At 40.2% G+C, this 24,288-nt stretch overlaps 1 protein-coding gene across 3 annotated transcripts in view; it reads left to right on the forward strand.

The window, feature by feature from the left end:
• The window catches only part of MAD1L1 (mitotic arrest deficient 1 like 1), a 347,684-nt gene that overhangs the window by 5,317 nt on the left and 318,079 nt on the right, over positions 1-24,288 (forward strand). For all 3 annotated transcript variants that reach the window (XM_059484718.1, XM_059484720.1, XM_059484719.1), the window contains exons 5-9: positions 441-565; positions 1,257-1,338; positions 2,464-2,594; positions 3,743-3,857; positions 4,395-4,456. In XM_059484718.1, the coding sequence (XP_059340701.1) occupies positions 441-565; positions 1,257-1,338; positions 2,464-2,594; positions 3,743-3,857; positions 4,395-4,456 (515 nt within the window). The remainder of the gene's footprint in view (positions 1-440; positions 566-1,256; positions 1,339-2,463; positions 2,595-3,742; positions 3,858-4,394; positions 4,457-24,288) is intronic.

Consider the following 24,288-nt stretch of genomic DNA (forward strand, 5'->3'; position numbering starts at 1 on the left):
GTCTGTTTTATTCTTATCAGTATCAAGATGAGAACTCTACCTGTCTCTCTGTCTAGAAGACACATTGCATATGTGATGTTTTGAGATATTTCTCTTTTTCTCTGTTACAGGGAGCTGAGTAATGGCTATTGGAAACAAACCTGTGAGCTTTTCTTTAGAGTTAATATATTTAGAAAAAAACATCACCTAACTTTAAAATTTGAGGTTACCTATTTAAGAGATAATGCAAATGACAATTTGGATGGCAAATTAAAGTGCAAAATGATTTTCTCTTGTATTTGTTTGAGATAGGTTTGCAGGTCTGAAGTTTTGCAGGAGTGTGGGTTTGTTTCTAAGATTGTGTCATTACTTTTTAGTTGGAAATGATTTCTATCATCATCTGGCTTGGAAAGTCACAGCCTTGTGTGTTTATGCTTTTTTTTTTTTTCCCATTAATTCAGACAATCACTGTATTAAATGGAAAAATATCAGAGCTGCAATTGGATATAATGAACCAAGAAATGCAGATGACAAGCCAAGACTCTCAGAAGCAGGAACTCATGGAGCAGTTGGATATTGAAAAAAAGTAAGCAAGGGATGAATGACATTAGGGAGAAAAAGGCAAACAGAACCTCAGTCTTGTGCAGCTGTCATCACTCAGACAACTTTCAACAGTGTTTGATTTCTGCTCTTCAAAGGGCTTCTTTGATCTGGGTGTGCAGGTTATAGCTGTTGTTTGAAAGCAACTCTGAGGTGCAATTTTAATTGTACCTTGAGGAAAAAAACCCACAAACTTGAGCTTTAAATCTCAGTGATGTTTTGTGTTCTTGGTGAAGAGTTACCAGAAGGCACGTGGGTGGGAAGGGCTGATCTGAACTTTATGGACTGAACAGAACAGAAATATGAAACCTTAAATCTTAGCGGAGTGGTAATTGAAAGCTATGAGTGTTTTTTCTTGCTTGCTAACTTCTGCTCTTCAATTTCTAAGTTGTGAATTTTTGTTTATTCTGAGTATATATTTGTTCTTAGAGTTAAGTGGCTTGATTTTTTTGTATTTTTCTCAATATGATTCTTTTTATTAAAATGAATGGATATTTCTGCCTCTAAATAAGAGGGAGCTGATATGACTGTGAGACTGAAAGAGCAAATGTTATATATGAGTAACATTTACCTTGTTAGTGCTGTTTGACTCTGCTGGTCAGAGACTTCTGAAGGTGGGTTGTTTCTGGTACCTGAATTCTGGCTGCTCAAGTGCCTCTTGTGTCTTCATCTGACAGGAAATGGCAGGAGGCCAGTCAGCAAATCCAGACACTGCAGGCAAGCCAGGCCTTACTGTCAGAATATGAACAGAAAATTAAGGTAAGAAACTTTGTGATCTATATAAAGCTTTAGATTTTAATTCCTTCAGTGGAAAAACAGAACATTGCTTTTTAAAAAACTGGCTGTTGCAGAAGTAAAGTTTAGTTTGTCATGTAAGTACCTGAATTGGTTGCTAGCAAGAGTTGAGCTTGGGTGGGCCAGGCTATCCACAATTAGCTGTAACATGACACTTTGCCTTTATTGTATCAATTGATTGAAAAAAGCATGCTTTCTCTATAGAAAGGTGATTTATATCCTTAAGCAGTGCTCTGTAGGAATGCTTTTTTTTGGTCTTGTGCCACAGCAGAAATTTGCTCTGCAAAAGACTGCTTGTAGAGTGATCTTTTTTCCAATGGTGTGTGATGAGCTACAGTTATTTTCTGCTTCCCAGAAAATCCTTCCTCTGCAGTTGTGTTTAGAAAGTGCAATTACTTGTAAAGCTTTCAAAACTACACTATCTTAAACATCAGTGTAGAGATGCTTTTTGTGCTTCCAAATGAGCACATACGTTGGTGGAAGCGTATCATTTTCATTTATCCTGTCTTCCTAGCAGAGGCAGATGTGGAGAGTTACTTTGGTTTGAGCAGTGCTGACCGTGGCACTGCCTTGCTGTAAAACCAACCTGATGGCCAGCAAGAGGAGACTTTCTCCATTGAAATGAAAAGATATAAGTCTGCAACGCAGCCCTGAATAATTTGGGTTTTTAATGGAAAATGCCCCAACATTTACCATAATGTTGAAATGCACTTTTGTGTTTCTTTCTGTACCTAATTCTTACAGGCCATTCAAATGCTTCCCTCTGCATTTCGTTGGTGGAGGGATAGAGGACAAGAAAATCACAGATTTGGTTCAGTTGATAGAAGAGGATCATTTTAATGAGTAACTGAGGGTTTTTTTGTTGTGAACTTGGACTAAGCAGGTGTAGAGAGAAGAGACCAGCCCAGGTGTTAAAAGTGCAGCAAGAGTCATCCCTGCTTTGAGCATGGATTGGACCACATGACCTCCTGAGTTCCCTTCCAACTTCATTCCAGTCCTTGATTTGAGCATCAAAGGTACAGTGCAGAAATAGCTCTTACAAATTCCAACTTCCTCATTGCTGTCCTGTTCTCATCCCGTGTTTTCCAGGATCTGGAGCAGAAGCTGTCCCAGCAGGAACATGATGCTGTAATTGTCAAGAGCATGAAGGCAGAACTGGCTCGTTTCCCAAAAATGGAGCGTGAATTGTGCCAGCTTAGGGAGGAAAATACCTACTTCAGGTGAAGGAAGGGTTCAGTGTGTTCTTCTGTACATGCTACACCTGCACTGTCTGCACTTTACATCCCTCTTTAGGGTTTCCACATGGGAAAGCTCAGAAGGAAGTATTTTATATAAATACTGCCTATGAATTGAGCAGTGTCATGGTGCTTACTAGATGAGAGGATCTGACAGGATCTGAGGAATCTTCTTGAACACAGGAGCCTCACAGAATGTGCATTCATTGTTCTAACAATCCAAAATCACCACCCAGGACAAAATGCAATGTTTAAATGTATTGTTGAACTCCATACAGACTGGGGGAAGAATTTCCTGTAGAAGAAAGAGGCAGCTGAACATTCCTTTAAGAACTGGTTTGCTTAGTTATTGTTAACACTGTTTTAAAGGCCTGTTGTTCCAGCATAATGTTTAGAAAGTGTCTTGTTTAAATTTCTAAACTCTGATATAGCCATTGGGTATGGTAGGCTTTCTGGATTGTCAAAGTGGCAATCAGTTTGAAAAATTGAATTAAATGTAATGTGAAATAAATTGCCTTAAAGTTTTGGGTGTTTCTTGTTATTGTTGTTTGTCTTTTTAAAAAATTACATGAGTCACCCTGCCAGTTTTTTTTTTTTTTTTTTTTTTTTTTAAAGTAATTTTCCTAGGTTTTGGTCTTGTAATTATTTCATTATAATTTTAAATTGCTTGCCTTGGAATTTTTTCTCATGCTTGTTTTTCTACACTGGAACATACCAAGAGATTAAAGGTCATTTGCTTTTGTACAGATTTATTTCACCCTTGTACACCTCTATTGAAAAGTAAAAGTAAGAAGTAAAACCAAGCAGTGCTCCAAAGCCCAGGTCTGTACTGCTTACTGTGTTCCAGCCAGTCTGAAAAGCAGAGTTTGGAGTCTTTTGTTACCCTTGTCTTGACATATAGTAAAGCAGACACAAAGCTTCAGCTTGTTTGGGCATAATTAGGATGGTATTTTGAGTAGAAAAAAATAATTTCAATAAAACTGTATTTTTTTGGTAGCAGCATCTTTGCTGTGAAGGTTATAGAAGTGAGACAGTTGAATGTCATGGTTCCCTTGGGATTCCTGTATATCTGAAAGTTTGGGAAAGGGAATTGAGTTGCATGAATCTCTAGTAATTGTCTCTCTTCATCACAGGGAAATGAAAGAAAACAATGGTTTGCTTAAAGAGGAAGTGGAAAGTCTTCAGAGAAAGCTGGAACGCTTTGAGAAAGTCCAAGCACAGCTCGTGACTGTGGAATTGGAAAATGAGGTGAGGAGCTGGGACATCTGGTGGATGAGCAGAACAGGAGTTTGCTCTATTGCCTGTTCTGACTTTTAGGCTCTTCCTGTATTGTATTACCTCCTTTAATTAATGGACTCAAACCAGGCATTCCCAAACTGGAAAGTCAGCATGAGGGGAGTCATGGCAAGGAATGTGTAAAAGGCAAAAGGGATATTTACTGTTCAGCTGGAGATTTTGTGTACAGAATAATCTCATCATAAGTGTCTATTTTAGCCTTGATGTTTCTCTGTTACTTTTCTTTTGCTGGAAAGGCTTTTTCTGGCATCAAGCTCTGTCCAGACATGGTGGTGTCAAACAGGTGTGTGAGGAGCCTGGGTACCCAGGGCTGCAGAATGATAAACCCAAAATGCTGGATAAGATCAGGAAATCCACAGGAGAAGGAATGACACTGACTTTGCATGGAGGATTATGAGAAAACGCTGGTTTTGAGTTTTGTTACAGCTCTGGTGGTGAGCTGTTAGAACATGTGTCTATGTCTAACTCTACTTTTAATCTTCACTTTAGAAACTTCTGGGAAAATTACAAAGCTGGGAGAAACTGGATCAGAGCACTGGCTTAAATATCAGGTATGTGCTCACAGCTCTGGAGGGAAGTAAGACTTTTCAGCCCTTTCCTCTTAATCTTCTGACTGATCTCTTAAGTGTGTTGGCCATGCCTTCTTTCTGTCCCTTCTTCATGTGGAAGCTCTTCTAGTACATTTTATTATATATGAGAAGAAAATAACATGGTTTTTTAAGTAACTTTGGGAACTAAGAAATGTTTTTCACCAAGTCACCTTGAGTAATGTCTTTGAGACTGGGGATCAATTTTGAATTCTTGAAATTTTTTATGTATAGCTGCATTTTTATTTGGTTAAGAGATTCCACTTGCTTAATAAGTGAATTTTGAAGAATTTTAGATGTCCAGAGAAGAGAATGTGTGCTTGTTGTAGCAAACTATTGTAAACATATTTCCCTTGAAATCTGGATATCAAAATTAGCTGCTGGATCATGTTGTGACTTTCCCTAAAGCAGCTGAATAAATGTTGTTATTTTAGTTATTTTGTCAAAGCCACTCCCCAGTTGTGTTTTCTAACACCAGCTGGTCTGTGTGCTGGTACTCAATAGCTCCTCCTGACATCTGGAGCAGTGAACCAGATTTTTTAAGGTCCCTGTGTATGTGGTATAAAAAGAAGTGGGAAATAGTGGAATTTTTGATCATTTTCTTCTGCTGCAGAAGGTTTTCTGTGTATATATGAGTCTTTTGTGTGCCATATTTCAACACTGTTTTATTTTCTCTAAATATTTACAGTGTTATTACATGAGAAAAGGAGATGCTTTGTAAATAATTGATAAGAGGATTGATCACTTTCCACACTGGGTCAAAGCTGAAAACATGAGCAGCAGAACCTCATCTTGCCAGTTGTGTCTCCATTCCATTCATTCCACACACCCAGCCACAGAGCTGTGTCTGCACACTGCTGGGATTGTTTGGAAATGCACAGATGGTTTGGACACATCTCTGCTTCATGTAAAAAGTACTTGTGTTCCCACTTGGGAAAGCTCCCTTAATTTCCTCAGTGTTTTCTGTTTAATGAGGGTAACAAACCTTTTCCTGAGGCCTGCTGGTAGGTAGCAAGCTTGAGATTCTGTCCTGCATCTGCTGAGGATCCATACATTTAGATGAAGATGGAATTATGCTAAGTCTCCTATGGTAATGTATGGACAGAAATTGTAGGAATCCTTTTCACAAAACCTTTTGGAGTAAAAGCTTTGTACTTACCTCAAGCTGTTAAAGGTTTAACGAGGTAATTTCACAGTGGGAGAGAAATGGAACCAAGTGATTCTGCCTGTTGAAGTCTAATAACTCCTTCATTTAAAATCAGAATATTCACTGTGAAGTGCTAGTTTTGTGATTGGGCCATATTGTTTAGTGCTATTAATGGCACCTTCTACAGAAAGGGGAATTGCTCTTGAGAAAGATCATCTTTTCATGCAATTGGGACTGGATGATTTCCCCCTCCCTCCCTATTGTTCTTTTTCTTTTCTTGCTCAGACTTCTTACAGCATGAATTACATTAATTTTTGTGAAGGTGATGAAGATGGTGAGAGATCATTGTCCTGGTTGGATCCTGGAAAATGCTGTTGGTGAAAGTTTGAGAAGAGTTAATTGCCCATCTCATAGTAGAAAAGAAACAGGAACAAGTTGGCTGATTGTCCCAAGGAGCCAGAGGAATGTTCTGTTTGCTAATAACTAGATAAGAAAGGGAAGAGGGAATAAATTAGGATTTCTCATCTTTTCTTATCAGGTTCTTCATGGGTACAGAGGATGTAAGGGAAGTGCATGCAGCGTGTGGCGTTTTAGCAGAGGATGATTTTTCATTTCCTCCAGCACTTCCACAGGGCTTGTTCAGTGTCTGCTCTCAGTGGTTTCTGTTCACTGATTGCCTGCTCCCAGCAGGCTTTTTGTCAGATTGGCTTATGATCAGCCCTTGCAGTGTAATTTTATGTAATAATACTTGGGAAGGAGGTGCAGCTTTCAGGAGTGTGGTGGTAATCCAACTGTTTTTAGTACTGGTCTCTTTTTGGTGACAATGGAAGAGTGTTTATAATGCTTCACCTTGTGGGGGGAAAGCAAGTTCATTAACAGTTGACTCTGGCTAATCTTCTGTTTGCTTGTTCTGGATTCCACTTGTAAGCTCCTGGGCTTTCTCTCTCTTCATAAACAGTGGAAACAAAGACAGCTGTAGTCTATAGCAAAATATCCCTGTGCTGAACAGTAGCTAGATAATGAAATAGGACTCATCATATGTGTTATATATGTTTCATGTGTACACATTATAAATCTTTGTCCTCTTTCTTGTGTTCAGTTATTTGTCCTTTGGATTTCTTGAGCTTCCTCTTGCCTACCTTGCAGTATAGTTGGCTCTGGTTTTTATTGTGGATCTAGGTCTTTTTTGTGTGTTACTGTTATGCTGCCAGGGATTTTCATACATTTGTCATGTGTTGCTCTGACTTGATATTTCTGCTGTAGAATTGGTTTCAGCTGTAAATGGATAAAAACCACAAAATGCTAAATTCTTGCTCTGTGAGCAGAAAGTCTTATTTATTTTGGAGTGTGCTGTCCTATAGAAGGATATTTTTACATAGATTTTTTTAGGACTCTTATTAGGAAAGGGTTGTGTTGAGAAAACAAGCTTCTTATACTCTGTCTCTTCAGGATGTGCTGATGTAGTTTCTATTTCTTCAAAATCCAGTATTTGAGAAATTGAGTTGTTGACCATCTTCACTGACAAACCACGTTAATCGTGACACACTCGGTTGTTTTTTCAGCAGTGAACTATTAGCTTATAGATATTTTCCAGGCAGTTCCTCTACTGCCAATTAACAGTTTATCTATTTTAACAGAAGAATACTTGGGGCAGGTTTTGGGTGACAGCAGCGGCTTTATTTGGGTGACAAAGCTCAGAAGTGCCACAGGATGGCGCCCGCTGTCCTGCAGGGGAAGGCGCGGGCTCGCTGCAGCCGGGGCTCAGCCCGCCGTGAATCCAATCCATCAGCCTCGGAAGGGGCAGCTGCGCTCAGGAAAACTAGCCATTGCTGCCGGCAGAACTTTTAAACTCTTTCATGCTGCCTGCATGCTCTCACCGTCTCCTTGCCCAGTACTCCGGGCTGTACCTTGGTATGAAAATGGTTTGTGCAGATTGCTTTAATGGAATATGAAACTATTTCTCTAGCTGACATTGTAAACGTCATGTTTACACCACACATTCCTAATTTTGTGTTGTTTAATAGGAGTTCTTCACAGTTTGGTTCTTTTCTCCCCACCCCAAGCCTTAGAATTGCATTTTCAGAGCAGTGCTGTTATTGTTCTGCCTTTCCCTTGTGCAGCATGGAGAGGATGCCCAAATAAAAAATGAGGGTGCTTGTTCTGTGAGCTATTAATCTAAATAAGCCTCTTTTGCTGCTGTTTGTCTGTGTTTGGTTGATATTGTTTTTGTCCTCTAATGAATTTAGCAAGTGATTTGCTATCCATAAATAGATATACCCTGGAGTACTGAGTGATGGAAAAAGATGTGCATCAGGTATTTGTTAAAGCTGAGGCAGTAACTCAGATACTGAAGGTACTGATAGCCACTGATAGCAGCTGACAAGGTTTAATGCTAAATTTGTCTTTGTGTTATTCCATAAGTGGCAGAAGATTGCAAATTTTGAAAGCTTGGAGTTTGGCTGAAGAGTCATACAAGTGGGTGAAGGCTGCCAGGTGGGCCACAAACAACAGCTTCAGAGGAGTTTTAGTCCAAGCTGTTTTCCTTTTCTGAGGTAATAAAAAGTAAGGTGTGATATAGGGTTTTTTTTGGTTTGCTATTTTGCTTCGTGTTTTTTTAATGGAAGTAATGAGTATAAAGTTTTTACAGATTCATCTGCTGAGTTGAAAGATCTTTGTATACACAGCAGAGTTATTTTATATTGGTGATCAAATATATTGATCATGGCCTATTTAAGTCAGTGTTTCCTTTTTGGAGAGCTGTTTTCTGTTGCCAATGGTACTGTCAGCTCAGGCTTGGTGTTCATGTGTAGGAAAACCCAAAAGATATTGTTCATACAACTTTTTAGAATAGTTTCAGTTTTTTTCCACAGTGGGGATCTCAGCTGTCTTTTTCTGAAGGGCCATGGAATACAGTGTGTGACATGGAATACAGTGTGGAAATTAGAGGTGGAGCTGATGTATCAAAGAGGAGTGTGCTTGTACTCTTGTGTGGAGCTCAGACGCTCTGCTCAGGGGTTTGGGTGTTCTGAGTCACATCCCACTGCAGTTGTGGTGTCAGGCAGGTGCTGGTGGTGTGAGGCTGCCCAGAGACACTTGGGGTTCCCTGGGTGTGGTTTGGGGAGTGCCCACAGAGGCCTTTAGGGTGAGTGCAGGTGGCTGCAGCAGTGCCATCTCCTGGAGCTCCTGGGGCTCTCTGGGGAGCTCACTGGCCAGGCCAGCCCTGCAAGGGAAGTGCAGTTTGGCAGGAATTTGGGCCAGTGCTGAGGAATCATTTTCCCTTGGTGGAGCTGCCAGCTGCAGACAGCAGACACCGATCTGCTGACCTGTCGCCTCGAGCCAAAGAAGTGAACCTGGGAATGCTGACCTGGTTTTCTTTCTCAAACATCTGTGAGCTGGCTGCCTGACAAATCTTGGGGACTAACTTCCTGCAGTGTCTGAGACCAATTAAGAGAGGAGATAGTGTGAATGTGTATGCATTTCCTCTCTAAGAAAGGGTTTAATTAAGTGGCAAGCATCTCTATTTAGTACAGTGGTTTGCACAGTTGTAATTCATAATTACCCAGGTGCTACACTCAGTACGGGAAGTCCTTCTATGCACATTCTGCTTTGGGAGCTGGGGGAAGGGAGGGGAGAGAGGGAAAGGGAATTGGATTTCTTGATTCTGCATTTAGTGGTGGATTAGTGCTCTTTTTTTTCAGTGAATAGAAGAAAAAGGAGGATATTTGAGTTCTCTACTTTCCTTTTTGAATCTTGATTAACTATGCTTAGCTGCTGTGCACTCTCTTCCATGCAAGGCATTGAATATCTTTGCAGTGGTGAATGAAGCTCATAATCTTTTCCTTTCTCAGAAGGTAGTAATTTGTCTTTCTCTGAATGTCCATTATGAGTAAGTAGTTACTGGTTAAAAAAAAAATCTGTTGACAGATATACAAAGTAGTGCATGTTGAAATAATTTGAATTACTCATGTTGCTCTGGATACTTAATTAACTGCAGCTAATCAAGACAAGACTGAGGGTTATTGTTGCTGGTTCCAGTAATGCCATAATTCTGGCATGATCATTCCATAGTGGAGCAAATATTTTTATGGGATAGCCTATTGTAGCCCTGTGGTCTTTTGTCACCAAGCTAGAAATCAGTCTAATTGAAAGCATTTGGTGCTGGCTGCCCCCTGTAACTGTACCACTGCCCTGAACTACAGTGCCAATTTCTCTGTTGGAGGGTGAGAAGTTTGGTTTGTCTGGGTTGATCACTGGTGGCCCCTAGCTTTAGAGTTGTATCCCTAATTGGAGGAGAAAATTAGGATTTGCATAGTATGAGGATATTGAAGCTTCATGTTCTGTCTTAGTTTTTCATAAATAGTTGTAATTTATGATCTGTGAACAGACTGAAATTTGCATGACTGCTGTTTACAAGATTCCCAGTGTAAAACAAACTGTCTCCTCACAGTGGGAATTCCCAGGGTACCCAGTAGGGAGATAAATGCTGCGTAGGGGGAACAAGTAATTAAAAACCACCACAAACAAGCACCAAAAACCAAAACAACAACCAAAAAGCACTGTGCTTCTTAGAGAAACTTTTATAGTATGATGTCTAGGCTTACCTCATGGATGGGTTATCTGCTGTTTTCCTGTACAGGCACAGTACTGCATTTTACTGTTACTTTTTTGCCTTCTTCTCAAGGTGAAGATTTGGGAAATGGCAAAGAATTCACCCTCTGAAGACGGCCAGTGTATGCAGGCTGCTAATATTCCCCCAAATCCCTAAGATTAGGGCTTTCTCTTGGCTTCTGCACAGGGATTAATGCTGAGTGAATTTGCCTTGCATTGTTCTGCCAGGATGAGTTAGTCCCAGTTTAGAGCAGCTCTGCCATTCCTGTTTCACCTGGGGCTTCTGACTCCAGTGTCTGTCTTAAAATATTCTGTTCCTCCCTGGTACCTTCTGATTCTGTGAAGTCTGCAGCTGAAAGAGATGTCCTTGCAGAGCAAAAAAAGCAGTCTGGAATGGGAAACAGCAGTCCCATTCCTGATCTGTTCCCTCATCAGCTCTCCTGTGTTGGTGCATAAATAGTTGTGCTGTTCCAAAGCAGGGGCAGGGGATGTGGAAGGGATGATGAGGGTAATCATTGTGTTTATATAGAAATACAGAAATAAAGGCTACGTGCTCAGTATTTGTAGGGCTTGGCATGTGTGAAAGATGAAAGCACTGCCTCAGCAGTGTCTAGCAGCTTCTTGAGGGGGAGGTGCCTGAACACTTCCAAAGGCCATCTTTGGCTTTAGAGTGAGGTACAAGTGTGAAGAGAGAACTACTTGTGGTTTTCTCACACTAATTGTGCATGTGCTGAAGCCTCTGGTATTTACATGAAGTTGTGGAGGAAGCTGTCACCTGTTGAATGTGACATGCAGCATATGCTGGAGTGTTGCTCTAAGCTCTTTTGTTCTTCATTATTCTGTTCTCTTGTTTTAAAATGTACATTATTCTTCACTTTCCATGCTGCCTTAGGTTTTAGCTTTCCATGACAGAACTCTTATTGTGCCTCATGGGCAGAAAATGCTCCTTTGTCATCTCAATTTTGAAGCTCCAGGCTCCAGAGCAGTCAGATGCAGTTTTGGTGGACTTTCAGTGTTGGGAGGGTGTTGGGAGGACTGCATTTCAATGTGGTGCTTGGAAATGGATGTCAAATCTGTACTTTAGCCAGAGTTTAGTTTTCTCCCATTCCCTTGGGGTTTATCCACTTAGTTTTAATAAAGCAACCACTTTTCATAGATATCTTTAAGTGTTGTAGGCCTGTGTTTTACGGTTCTTCACTTAAATGCTGGGCAAAACTTTCTGCCAGACTTTCCTATCTGATACTAATTTTCTCCAAAGAATGCTGTACTTATCTCTGATGTTCAAAAATATTAGTGTTCTTTCTCCTTTGCCATTAATGCTTTTATTTCCATTTGAATATATCAGAGTAATAACTCCGGAGGCTAAAGGAGAGATGGGAAGAGTATAAAATAAAACAGATGAGCACCTGACATTGAAGCAGAGCAAGGCTGTAATGTATAATCAGATAATCAGAGTGAGAAGTAAGCAAGCTCAGATCAAAAATATATCTGTCCTTGCTTTGCATTTCAAAGCTCTGGGAGCAGTTCAAGAGATTGTCTTCCCAGGATCACAGATCTGACGTTCTGGAGACAGAAAAAGCTGTTAAGCAGTAGCTTAGCACACTGTCCATCTTTGCTGAAAGGTGATTTGAGGAACTTGAGTAGTTTGAGTCCAAGAACTGTGTGGAGAGGAATTTAGCAATGTGTGCTGGTGTTGGCTGCTCCATAGCAGGTGTTTCATTTGCCATGGGGGGCTCACCAGCCAGACACTCCATTTTGAGCTGCTGCTGCGTTTCTTGCCAATATTGTTTGACACTGTTGGAAAACAGTTGGGTAAAAGTTGCTTTGGCTCCTTGCAGCATGTAGTGACCCGTGTTATGTGTAAATGGCTCCAACTTTGCTGCTCACTCTGCTGTGAAGGAGAAGCTTTCAAAAATACAGACCCTTCTAAAGAGCCACTTTGATTGCATTAGGCAGCCCTGTTTGCCTTAAAGTGAAATTATCATTTAAATAGCAGAGACTAATCAGCAAGGGGATGGTTTGCTCCTGTCAGACAGCTCAAATGCTTGTGCTTGATTTTTATTCAGCCTATCATTTGATCGTTTCCAAAAACCCAATAACCACTATAATCTCCAGCTCAGTTTTAATTTTACCTTTCCATTTCCATTTTAGCATCTTTCAGTATTTCAGCTCTAAATTTTAAGCTGGGGCTGTTGGTGTGCCCTTAGATGTGCAGTGCATTATCCCTCACTTACCCCCAAAGTTTTGCTTTTGCAGGCAAACTTTTAAACAAAAATGCACATCTCATAAATGCATATTTGGGGATGATTTTGTTTTAGCATAGCAATGTCTTTTTCAAAGCTCTTCACTAAGTGAAGAAACCTTTTTTTATACAGAAGCTAAACAAAATGTTTCAGTAAGGATTCAAACTCTTGTGTGCTGCTCCCCTGTACTCCTGGGCATGGCCTTTAGCTGCAGGGCAAGGAATCTCCCTTCTTCATTGGATCAAGGAATACCAAGATGGATTGTGCCAGACTGATGTAACAGCTTTCTTTGTCTAGAGAATTGATTATGTTATCAAATAAATCACAATAAATCTTATTTCTTTGAACTTGACTGAAACAGGAACCACTTGGGAAAGTATAAACCATGGAGGAGATGGAAATTAATAGAAGAATTGTAGGATGTATAAGAATTGTTTAAGCAGGGATAGATTCAGTATTGTTGAAAGGAAAATGCAAGGATAAGTAGAATTCCTCAAAGATTAGCCCTAGGATCTGCTTTATTTAGTATTTCTATTAATGGTTTTGGTGCAAAAATTTGGTGTGTGCTGATAAAACTTGGCTAATGATGCCAAGTTCAGAGGATTCATAAATACACAAAAGCTGGATATGCAGAACTGAATGACCCTGAGGATTAGAGTGCAGAAATGGGACAAAATTCAATCAAACAAAGCACAATGCTCCATGGAATTGGGAGCTGAATGCAAACTTCTTTTGGAAAATGTTGCACATGCAGTAGGAAGGACCAGAAGGGCTGTGTGTTTGTTAAAATCACTGTTCATTCTCACCAGGAGAAAACTTGCCTTGGAGGTGAAAGTGTTTGAGGGGCTTGGGAGATGCTGCTCAGAGTTCTGGTCACCCAGTGTGGAGGAAGATGGTGGGGGATGCAGAAAGTGGCTGCTGGAAGGAGCCTGGGAGCCATTCCTGAGTGTGGAATGGAGCAGCCTCTGACAGAGTCTGGTGGGAGATGTAATTGCTGCCAGGAAATTCATGGATAGAAGGCAGGAGAAGGAAGGGGGAACCATACTGGTGAGAAAAGAAACCAGCTATCCCTAAGACTTGCACTGGCATTTAAATAAAATTGGTGTAACCCTGCCATGAATGCAGTTACAAGGAGGTGTTGTAACTTTTAGAAAGACTAAAGTTCTGAATGCAGCTTCCAGTGGAATCAAAGGTATCCAAATTTCTTCTCCACAGGGTTATTGAAGAGATGAGTTCATTATAGCAATGGACTGGACAGGACCTAAACTAGGAGGTTTTTTTCAATCCCACTTTGATTTGAATGTGTATGTGCCAGTCTGTAAACAAGGGGATGTATTCAAGAATAGGAAGAGGGGCAGTACATTTTAGTTTGGAATTGCAGGCTTTATTTAATACCAGGGTTCTGAAAACTGGAGGTGGGGAAGGGATAGTGGAGTTTAATGAGTAAAAGCAGATCATGTCCATCTTTCTGCCCATGCAGAACAAAACTGTAGACAGGGACACGAAGTGTGAGAGCAGCTGACCCTTGTTCATGTTGAGAAATAAGCAGTTTGCTGGAAAATGCACTGAACTATTAAGAAGAGCTTATCTGTCAGTTCTGATAAGACCAAAATATGATTTGTATCTTTGGAGAAGCTTCTCTGAGTGTATTTGGTGCAGGTTATCTTGATGGTGTTTTGAGAATGACTCACTCCTGGTTAGTGCTTAACCTCATCAGTGCCTAGAGCACGGATTCCTGCTTCTGAGGGAGCTGGGAAGGGGCTGCTTGAATCATCTGGCTGTGGTTTGTCCTTGTGCAGTGAAGAGCTCTGTGCTGGATTGGCCAGGAAAGGTCTAATTTTCAGTTTTAATTGTACCTAACAGCCAGCATAGCAACATCAACTTGGGCAGGAGGAAATTGGAAATGTATGAACATTACAGTATTTCAGTTTTTTAGCATTGTTAAAGTGCTCCTGCTCTGACAAGCTTGCTTATGTGCTCTGTGAAGATATTATGTAAGCTTTGTCCTGAAGCTCCAATCTGTCCTCCCTTGGGACTGCTTTCCCGCTGAATATTTTTGATGAAAGCTTATCTTTACCTGGGTTATATTCTTTTTCCTCACAAGCTGCTCTATTAAAGGGAATATTCTTGCAAATATACCTTTGTCCATGCATTGCTTGGAGAGAGAAAAATTCATGTGGCTTGGAGTAGCAAAAGCACAGCACAATATTTTCAAACATTTCTTAAAGGGCACAGTGAACTTGAAATGTTAGTGAGTTAAAAGATTAATGTGATAAGTGCCTCAAGGTTCTCTTGAACTAGCTGTGATTATGTAAGTGTTGTTTGTTATTTTAAAATAACTCATAGCATGGAAATTAGCATGGTGGATTGGATTATTTACTCATCCATTTCTGGTCAGTGTCAGTGCTATCTTGGGCTAGATAGAAAAATCCAGAGCAAGACCTGAAGCAGATTTTTTTTTTTAGAAAGTTTGTTCTCATCAGTATGAATTTTAAATAAGCATAAAGATTTTCAGTTGGTGCCCTCCATCCCTTTTAAAAAGTAAAGACTCTTGCAGTTTGGACCTCTTATGTGTGCATAGAGTAAATAGAAAAATGTTTTGCTTTCAGCTATAATCCTTCTTATTTGAAACAGTATTCAACAAAGTTGTAAGGTATTAGAAGTGAGCTTCCTAAATTGCTGCTGTTTCTATAAATGATGCCTTTTTGTGTTTGAGACAAAATGAAAAGTGTTTTTTGTCTTAACCTACAAAACCCACAGCCTGAAGTGAGCTGCCTGAATGAGAGCAAACACTGCATTGGGCTGGCAAGAGCACTGGGGCTGGGATGATAATTGGAAAGATTCCCATTCTGGAAGCAAAGATGGGAGGTGTTGGGGGCTGAGTGGGTCCCTGTGTTTAGTGAACATCAGAATCAGTGCTTGGGGGCTGTTTTCAAAGTGCTGACCTGCATACCTGAAATAAGAGCTCAGGGCTCCTGCTTTCAAATGCAGCTCTCAGTGGGGTTAGAGCAGCTTGTAGGAAATGGAGCCAGACCTGCTCAGCAGGAAGGAGATAATAAAACATGCCAGCTCTCCCACTTAGCCAAGGCAGGTAAGAGCTGGAGGTGCATGGGACCTTCTCTCCCTCCCTTCCACTGATATAAAATTCTAGGAGCGCATTGGCAAAGCTTATTTTTTTCAAACAGATGTTCTGCACTTATTTTGGTCATCACCTTGCTGCAAAATGTTTTTTTTCTAATGAAGTCATGTCCTGCAGAATGGTGTTTTTGTAAGAGCGTGAACCGTTTTGAGGAGAGTGGTAGAAACCTCTGAAGCTGCTCTCAACTTCTGCTGCCTCTTGCTATATAATCCGAACAGATCTGTCACAAAGCCCAAACTTCCCACAAAAGGCAGAGTTTTGTCTTTTCTAGAAATTGATTGATTCACATTTCGAGCATCTCTTCTCTGCTTTTTTAGTGCCTCTTGGACTCAATCCTTACTCACTCCCTTTCTCTGCATTATTCTCAACTCCCTTGTCAGCAGAGTTAACAATTTCTGTGTCTCTGCAGGGAGTAATGGGCAGCTATTGCAAGAACCATTTTCTGGCACAAGTTGTTCTTGTTGTAATTGCTTTTGAATTCTTATTACTTGTTTAAACTGTCTTCCAGAGACACTCTGATATGAGCAGTGTAGTAAAAGGGAAGATAAATCTTTTGGGTAGGAAGAAATATGAAATTCTGGTTTTACTTGAGTTATTCCCTGCTGACCAAGTTGATTTATTTTCTGTTTTAATGAAACAGTCATCCTCTTGCTGTGATACACATCAAGCTCTTCAGTGATGGCTTGAAATCCTGCTAACTTTTCTAAGGAGGGCAGAAATGGGGTGTCTGGCTTTGCCTAAGAATATGTTCAGTATCTGCATCCTCAGTTAGAGAAGTCAGCTTGAACTGGGACAGCTTTTGGGAATGCTTCACAGCTCTGCTCCTGGCTCCATTAGAAGAAGATGCTTTAACCTAGTTATGAGTTTTTTGTACTCAGTTTTGCCACTGTGTTTGCAAATGACATTTGACTCTGTGCTCTTTGTACTCCCAGAGATAAAGCTCTGTGGCTTCAGGTGGTTTTCTGCAAATGCAGCAGCCAAGGTTGATGGCATCAAGCCTATTTTGTGACAAGCCTTTCATTTAGGTTTGATGGTTTCCAGTGTGACTTTGGCAAAGGCATCACCTGCCTTCTGGAGAGCTGGCCCACTTGTCAAGGTCACACAACACGTTTTGGCTCACCTGTCTGCAAGTACCTGGCAAGGGGAAATGCAATTGGCACTTTGTAATAAGTGATATATTTGCAAGTCTGGTAGAGAGGAAGAGTGAAAAAATGCTCTTATTTTTTTTTTTCTCCTAATTGAATAGACCTAGGTCTTGGAAAAGCACTTGCTCCTGCCTGGATGGCTTGTGACAGCTGCTAAAGATAAACATGCTCTTTCTCAATGTCATTTGACTGTAGTTAGATAGTTAAAATAGCTTTTTCTGTTCCAGAAATATCTGTCTGGTTTTTGTATTCTGTTCTTTTCAGTGGTGGTGTGTCCAGGTCACCAGATTTTCAGATTTGTAGAATACCAGATTGGAAGGGAGCTTGAGGTTCAGCCTTTCCAGACAAAAGCCTGGTCTGGACAAGATGGCCCAGCACTGGGTCCAGCTGAACTTTAAGTGCCCAATGTTGGAGGAGAGTTTAGGTAAACCCTTAACCAATATACATCATGAAAACCTAAACCAGAATGTCTGAATCTACAGCACAGATGAGTGTTTACCAGAAATTACTTTCATACTCTGGTACCCATCTGATGTTAATAATGTCAGACACATCTGATGTACAATATTGAAAGAACTGCATTTTTGTGTCTAAGGTTGTAAGGGCTACAAAATAAATATTTGGCCCTTCAGAATTCCAGCATCAGAAGGACAGTTACCAAAGTTTTAGCATCTGTATCAGTCTGTGGTTTCTGTCAGGGAGAATGGGATACTTATGGTATTAAGTTGGGATTCAGTTCTATGGTGTGACTAAATCACTACATGGAATTTGATGGAACCATATCTGGCAAGAATCTTGCTGACAGCCTCAAGTTTGTACGTGGGTTTTTAGAGTTTAAAGGAGCTGTCTCTCACTAGGTTGTTTCTTATAATTTTCTGTGCTTAGTAATTTGGAATTGTTAGGTTTGTATATGCTATCCCCTGCATTTTCCCTCCTTGCTGTGCCAGGGGAGTGGGGACTTAGCTGAAACAAGAAGGAAATAACCACCTTCTCCTCCACACACTGCTGCATTTGTCAGAGGCAGCTCAAGGGCTCAGGTTGTCCTGCTGTTGTGGAGGAGCTGCAGTTCTCTTCTGTCTGAACAATAAGCTTTGTATCTGTTTGTACAGTAATGAACTGCTTTTGTTTCCTTCAGGAACCTGCTCTGCTGTCTGGAGCGTTTCCATTTACAGACAACCCTTGCCAAATTAATTTTATTTAATTATCTCCCAGGGCTAAGCTTGAATACATTTTGTGTTAAATTCACCGTTTCTCCCTCTTCTGAACGAAATGGACTTAATATCCTTGTTAAAATCTGATTAAAACTAAAATTGAGTTTTTTGAAGTCTGATTATCCCATGAAATGGAATTTTTAAACCTAATTATGAATGGATTTGCATACATTCTTAGCACCATTGAAAAGAAAGTTGAAATAAATTTATTAATGAAATCTTCCTCTGCTGTCTCTTTGGGCCATGGTGATTGCTGGAGAGTGAGGGAGAAGGAAGGCAGGCGAGAATGAAAACTCCCCCTTTTTTGAAGTATACCCTCTCCCCTCCCAATTAATTCCAGAGCTGTTTTGACCCTGTCTCATTTTTATTCCTCCCCGCCACACAGCCCAATTTAGGTAATTGACGGCCTTTCAGAGGGTAACTACACAGTCGGGTTGGTTTCATGTATTTAAAGCCTTTGTGCTTTCTGAAGGGAGGATGTAGTGGGCAACTTTTGTTTCCACTATTATGTTTTTTCTCTCTTTCCTGAGGTAGCCCTGACACCTAATCAATAGGCAGCTCTGGTTTCTCCTTTCTGAGGAGCTGTATGTTGGAGTGTTTCTTTTAAACCTGCTAAAAAATGGATAGTTTGACAGACTCTGGTGAATGTGCACGTGAAAATTTGGCTTGTTTACGTAGTTCCCTGGGTTTGCAACAAAAAGGTTTTTTGGTAGGATATATTTGAATCTCTTAGTACAGTAATTGTGCCCATCACTTCAGGGTTTTGCCAGTCCTCTCTGGGAAAAGGTGTGCAAGTGCAGGATGGGTGTGTTTGTCTGGCTTGGTGCAGAGGGCAGCAGGATGCCTGTGCAGGGAGGTGATTTCATGTGGAGGCTCCTGCTTGTTGAACCTTTGTGTGTTTCTTACGTTGATCGAGGAGTTCTTCTCCTTACATGAAAGGTACAACTTGAAGGTGTGACTTTTTTATTTTTCAGCCAGTCATCCTCTTACCCAGACTTACAAAAAGCTCTTTTTGCCTGTTTAAGCATTAGTTACAAAATTTTGAACAGTGTCTTCTCTCTGTCATGTGCTATGTGCAGATTTTTTTCTTCTTGTTAAAAAAAAATACAGTAAATGTGGTAGAAAAAAGGTTTTGGCAGAAGGAGAGAGAAGAAATCTTGGTCTTGATACATGACTGCAAAGAGTAAATGCTCAGCATGTGGCCAAGTGTTCTGTAAGCATTTGCATTTACAAAGTTGCTTTCAAGTACAGAGGGACTTGTTTTCCATATGCCTTTGTGCTTTCATTTTATTCCTGTCTTTGCACAGGTTTAGTATTAAACACAGTGGTGGTATCAAGTTCTACAAAAAATGTGGATTTTTGGCACTATTTCTTTGGGGTGCTTCTGAAGTGGGGAGTTCTATGAGAGTTGAGCTAAGATTTGAGAATATTTTTGGCTGGCATGTGCTCAGGTTTTAAACCAGAATGGTTGAACTAAATAAAAAATTTTCTTGGTGAGGTAATGGGAAAACCTGAGAATTCAGACAAGCTTTGGAGGAAGGCAGCTGGCTCAGGGAGCTCTGCACCAGCAGCTTAAAATTATTTTGTGGTTTAATGGCTGCAGCTTTCATTTGTGCTTTTTGAAACTGTTGTCCAAAGACAGGTTTAGCATCTCAGGTACATAATACATGCTGTATAAATGGGACTCCCTTGCAGTATCTTCCCAATCAAGTTCCAGTGAAATATGAGGAGTTGGGAAGGTCTGATGCACCTTCTCCTTGATGGTGGAGCTGTTGTACCAAGCTGCAGTCACACCAGCAGTGAGCAGAATCTGGAAGCTGAAGATCCCAGAGAAAGCAGGAGGAGATCTCCAGAAGGGTGGATGTTTTGAAGGCTTTGGGAAAGCTGTTTAATTCTTTTATTATTGTCTGGTTGGTTCTGTAGCATCCATTTGCTGAAAAAGGAAAAGTAACTGGTTTGTGGGTAGTTCTGTATCACAGCATGATGATCAAGGTCTTCAAGGTAAATGTGAACGAAAGGAAGGATGTGAAAGTGGTGTGAGAAAAGGGTGTTTGTTTCTTTTAACAGAGAGAATAGGAGCTTTCTCTTCTGTGGATCCATTTCAAACTTTGCCAGTGTTTATCAAATCTGATCTTATTAGTGCCTCCCCCAGCAGCTTCAGGCCTTGAAAGTGCTCAAAGCTGGATGATAGCAGCAAGCCAGGATGATGTCCCAAGTGCTTGGGACACCAGTGCAGTCCTCGCCTGAATGCCAGTCCCAGGAGCCCTGGCAGACCCAGGGAAGCCACAATTGCTTCTGGCTGCTCTGACCCCTGTGCTGGATGCAGGTACCTGAGCTCAGTGAGGGCTGTGAGAGCAGGCTGGCAAAAGGAGAACAGAAATTGTTGAAATGCCACTGTTTACATCTGTAATGCAGTTATACTTGAGCAGTTCCACTTTCTGTGAATAAGTCTTAAAATTTGCTTCTATCTCCTCCTGCCATGAATTATTCATTCCTTGTGGATGAGGGTGATTGGGGCTTGGCTTTCACAGGCAGGTTTATTATACCCACTTAGCTCCAACTCCTTTGGCATGCTCCAAGCCTCAGTTATTTTCCCAGCATTTGTTCTTAGCATTCATTGTTCTTGATGTTAAAACTTTTGGACTATGTAATTCAGCTCTGGTTTTGGGAGTGAGAGTCTGAGGGGATGGAGAGTGTTGGTTTCTTTCTTTTGATTTTTTTTTTTTTTTTGCAGCAAGCATAGAAAGAGCTTTTTATTTAAATTTGTGCTAATTGCCAAGTCTGAGGGTAACTATTGTATTATCACCATGTGTCAAAGGACTTGGATGTGAAACACTTTGTATGCGTGGCTTGGGAGCTTTGGGTGTTAAGGAAATAAAGCAGAATTTCAAAACGAGGTGGGATTGCTGTGCTCTGCCTTTCAGGGAGAGTGGTTCTGAGGGCTGCTGGGATTGGGATATCATAGCACAGGGGTGCCACCACCTCTACAGCAACGGTGACACTCTGGGCTCTTCTGTTCTGACAGCTTGAGTTGACTGCTTTGTGCTGGGACTGCAGCACTCAGGTCTTGCTGTGTCTCATGTTAGTGATGCCTAGAGCTGATGTGCTAATGGGCTTCCATTAAACTTTCCATTTTAAATGTTATTTGTCCTTCACTTTGAATATTAAATTTTTAGAAACTTTCAAAAAAAAAAAAAAAAAGTATGAGAGAGAATTACTGCATTTGTTTAAAGTTCTGAAAGCTTTTTTTTAGCCAAACAGTTCAAAGAGCGCATCTCACTAATCAGAGGAATATTTTTGCGTCCCCGGGGTGGTCACAGTGTTTTAATTGGAACTCAGGCTTCTTTGAAGTCCTTTTTAATCCTCCCTGAGCTGGGGGAGAGGGTTTGAAGACAGAGCTGTAAATCTGAAATTTCTTTGGTTTATTTACATGTGTCTGGGGACGTGTGTAATTTGTTTTCCTGGATGAAGCCCGTGGCCAGCTGAGTGGGAAATGTGCTTCCCTGAGTGGGGAGGCCTGAGCCAAAGGTGGGGGTTCTGCACACTGAGCTCACGTGCTCCTGCATTTGTTAAAACCAGGAGTTCAGCAACAGGCTCAGAATGGGAAATGAACTCGGTGGGAAACGATGTGGTAGCTAAACATGAAGCAAAAAGCTGGGATTTAAACTCGTGTTTTAGGATTAACTGATTAGTATGGCTCACAAAAATGGTGTTGCATACTGATATTTGGCTTTTACCAGTTAGGAAGCAAAATATTTAGGAGACAGTGCATATGATGGATAGCTTTAATAATCTATTAAATCAGTGTGAGGTTTTATTTTTCTACATCAAATTAGAGACTTTTGGGTGTCGCTAATGATATTGCTTAGTCTTTGTGCCTCAGTTTCTAAAATTCAGGTTTCAGGGGATATCTAGTCCTACCTCAGATGTTTCATGCACTTGATGTAATACCACAAACAGAGCTTCAGTGGCAGCTGATGCCTTTTTTCCATCTTAATACAAATACCCTGTGGCTGCTAACAGCACAAGCATTTTCCTCAGACATTGCCTAATTTTGTTGTTCTGCTATTGATTTTCATGATAAATATAATAATTTTTCAGCTGTGTTTTCTGTACTTCAGCAAGGCTTTTAACCTCTCACATTTGCTGGAGCTTAGATGTTTTATGTTCTGCTTCTGGCAGAGGTGAGACATAATCTTTTACTGAATTTGGGTAGTTTTTAATTAATCAAAGCAACAGGCTTAACCTCAATTTTCTAGCTGAAAGAATAACTTAGAATTCCAGCTGAACATACAAGCAGTATGCTTTTCATTCATTCTAAAATTGTTACCATAAATTTACCTGTGACTGGTTATTGTATTGATATTTTAAAAAAACCCTTTTAAAATAAACTACAACTTTAAGCTACAGTAAAAGTTAAAGTGGCCATTCCTGGCATGAGATTAAATATGTGATTGTAATCAGAAGTAAATAATATATGGGTTGTCAAATCACTTTATATAAAAGCAGTTGAAAATATGGTCTGGACTCTCCCAAGGACCTGTCTTCAGCCATTATTATTATTATTATTTCCTCTTGCTCAAGGTTAGGGGCTTTGTGTTACTGCTGGCTAATATTTTCAGCTGATAAGAGTCTGGGTAAACAACAGGATCAATAAAGATGTTGAAAACAATACAAGGACTTGGGTAAATTATTATTCTGCAAGGATTATCTCAGACAGGTGTCAAAAGAACAAGACCATCAATTCAGTGCAATCTGTAAAATAGTCAAATGTACATAAATTGTCAGTAGCCAGCCTTGGCTGCAGCAGGAGCTCTCCTGTCAGACAGAGCCCTGGCTATCTGCAGAAATGATGTCTCTGTTGGTAATTTCATGGGGCTAGGAGTTATGCCAGAAGGGCATGTTGGATATGTGCAAATTATATTTGTTTTTAGGTTTTGAAAGATTTTGCATCTTGTCCCTGTGTCCCACTCCTCCTTCCTTAATAAGTTGATGATGTGTTTCTAGGCTTGGTCCAAATCTCTCTTCAAATGTCTTGAGAGTGACTTTGCAAATGGAATCAGCAGAGGTTTGGTAAAATTGACTTTTTAGCTGTCAGGGTTCTTTCCCAGTTTTGTATAATCCTGGTAATTTGCCTGTAATGGTTTTTAGGGTTTCTAATGACCCACTGTTGAAAGAAACAACATCTTTCTGTTTGGAGTTTGTTTCCAATGAACACATCTTTGTATTTTAGTCTGGTTTTCAGATATTAATTTTTTGTTTATTGCTCTTTAAAACTATCCAAATGCCTTGAAAATCTAATACATAGTTGGTGTTCTGCTGACATTCTGTTCTTTAGATTAGTTTGATTTGCCCTCACCTTCCTCATGAAGTCTTTTGGCTCCTCTGTTCACACAGTACTGTCAGCCCAACCTCAGGTTGCCAAAATGATTGTTCCAACTCCAGGGACAAATAGAAACTATAGGAAAAACAGCCCTACTTATGACTCCCTAAAAGGAGTTTTTATTCATTTTATGGCATTATTTTTCCCTTCAGCTGTTGTTTTTTTCTCAGATAAGGTTTGTGATTAGGAAAAACGCTTAAAATGTCTTTTGCTGCTGCTGTAGTAAAATGAAACATTACATTATTAAGTGTGTTTACATTTTGTGCTTGAAGTCTTAAGGGCAGTAGGTATGAAATTGTGTAGCACAATAATTTCCTTTCAACATCATAATTAATATATAATTACATTCACTTAATTGTGAATTGAGAAAATACATTTGCTTCTCTAATTGTGAAGATTGTGCTGATATCTCTGTTAGCATGAGAGCAGTAACAGCCATTTTTAAAATCTCTTTTGATCATTTCCAACTTCAATAATTCTGTACTACTGCTGGTGAGTACCTGAAAGTTGCTTTAGAATTTTGTGGCTTTTTCTTTCTCTTCAGTGTCTAATCTATTGGGTTTAAGACCTTAAGAACTCTTTATTTTCTTGTATAGGAAAAACATAGGACAAAGAGTATTTCAGAGCTTTGTAGATACCCTCCCTATGTCTTGAGATCTATGTTAAATTCCTTATTGCTGCCTTATAAATGGTCTCATTTTATGAAGGTCTCTTGATGACTCTGGGAAATTTTTGTTTCACCATGACCTCTAAAAGCTTTAAATTATGTCATGTGATTGAGCATGCAGTGGCAAACCCCAAAGGTGAGTGTTTTTATCTTCCAGATCAGCAGTCTTGGTGCTGCTGTGTACATCCCCTCTTCCTGAGGTCTCTGAAAGCTTTTCACTGCTGAGGTTCCATTCCACTGTGCAATGTGTGTT

Source organism: Ammospiza nelsoni, chromosome 17 (assembly GCF_027579445.1).
Source record: "Ammospiza nelsoni isolate bAmmNel1 chromosome 17, bAmmNel1.pri, whole genome shotgun sequence".
Lineage (NCBI taxonomy): Eukaryota > Metazoa > Chordata > Aves > Passeriformes > Passerellidae > Ammospiza > Ammospiza nelsoni.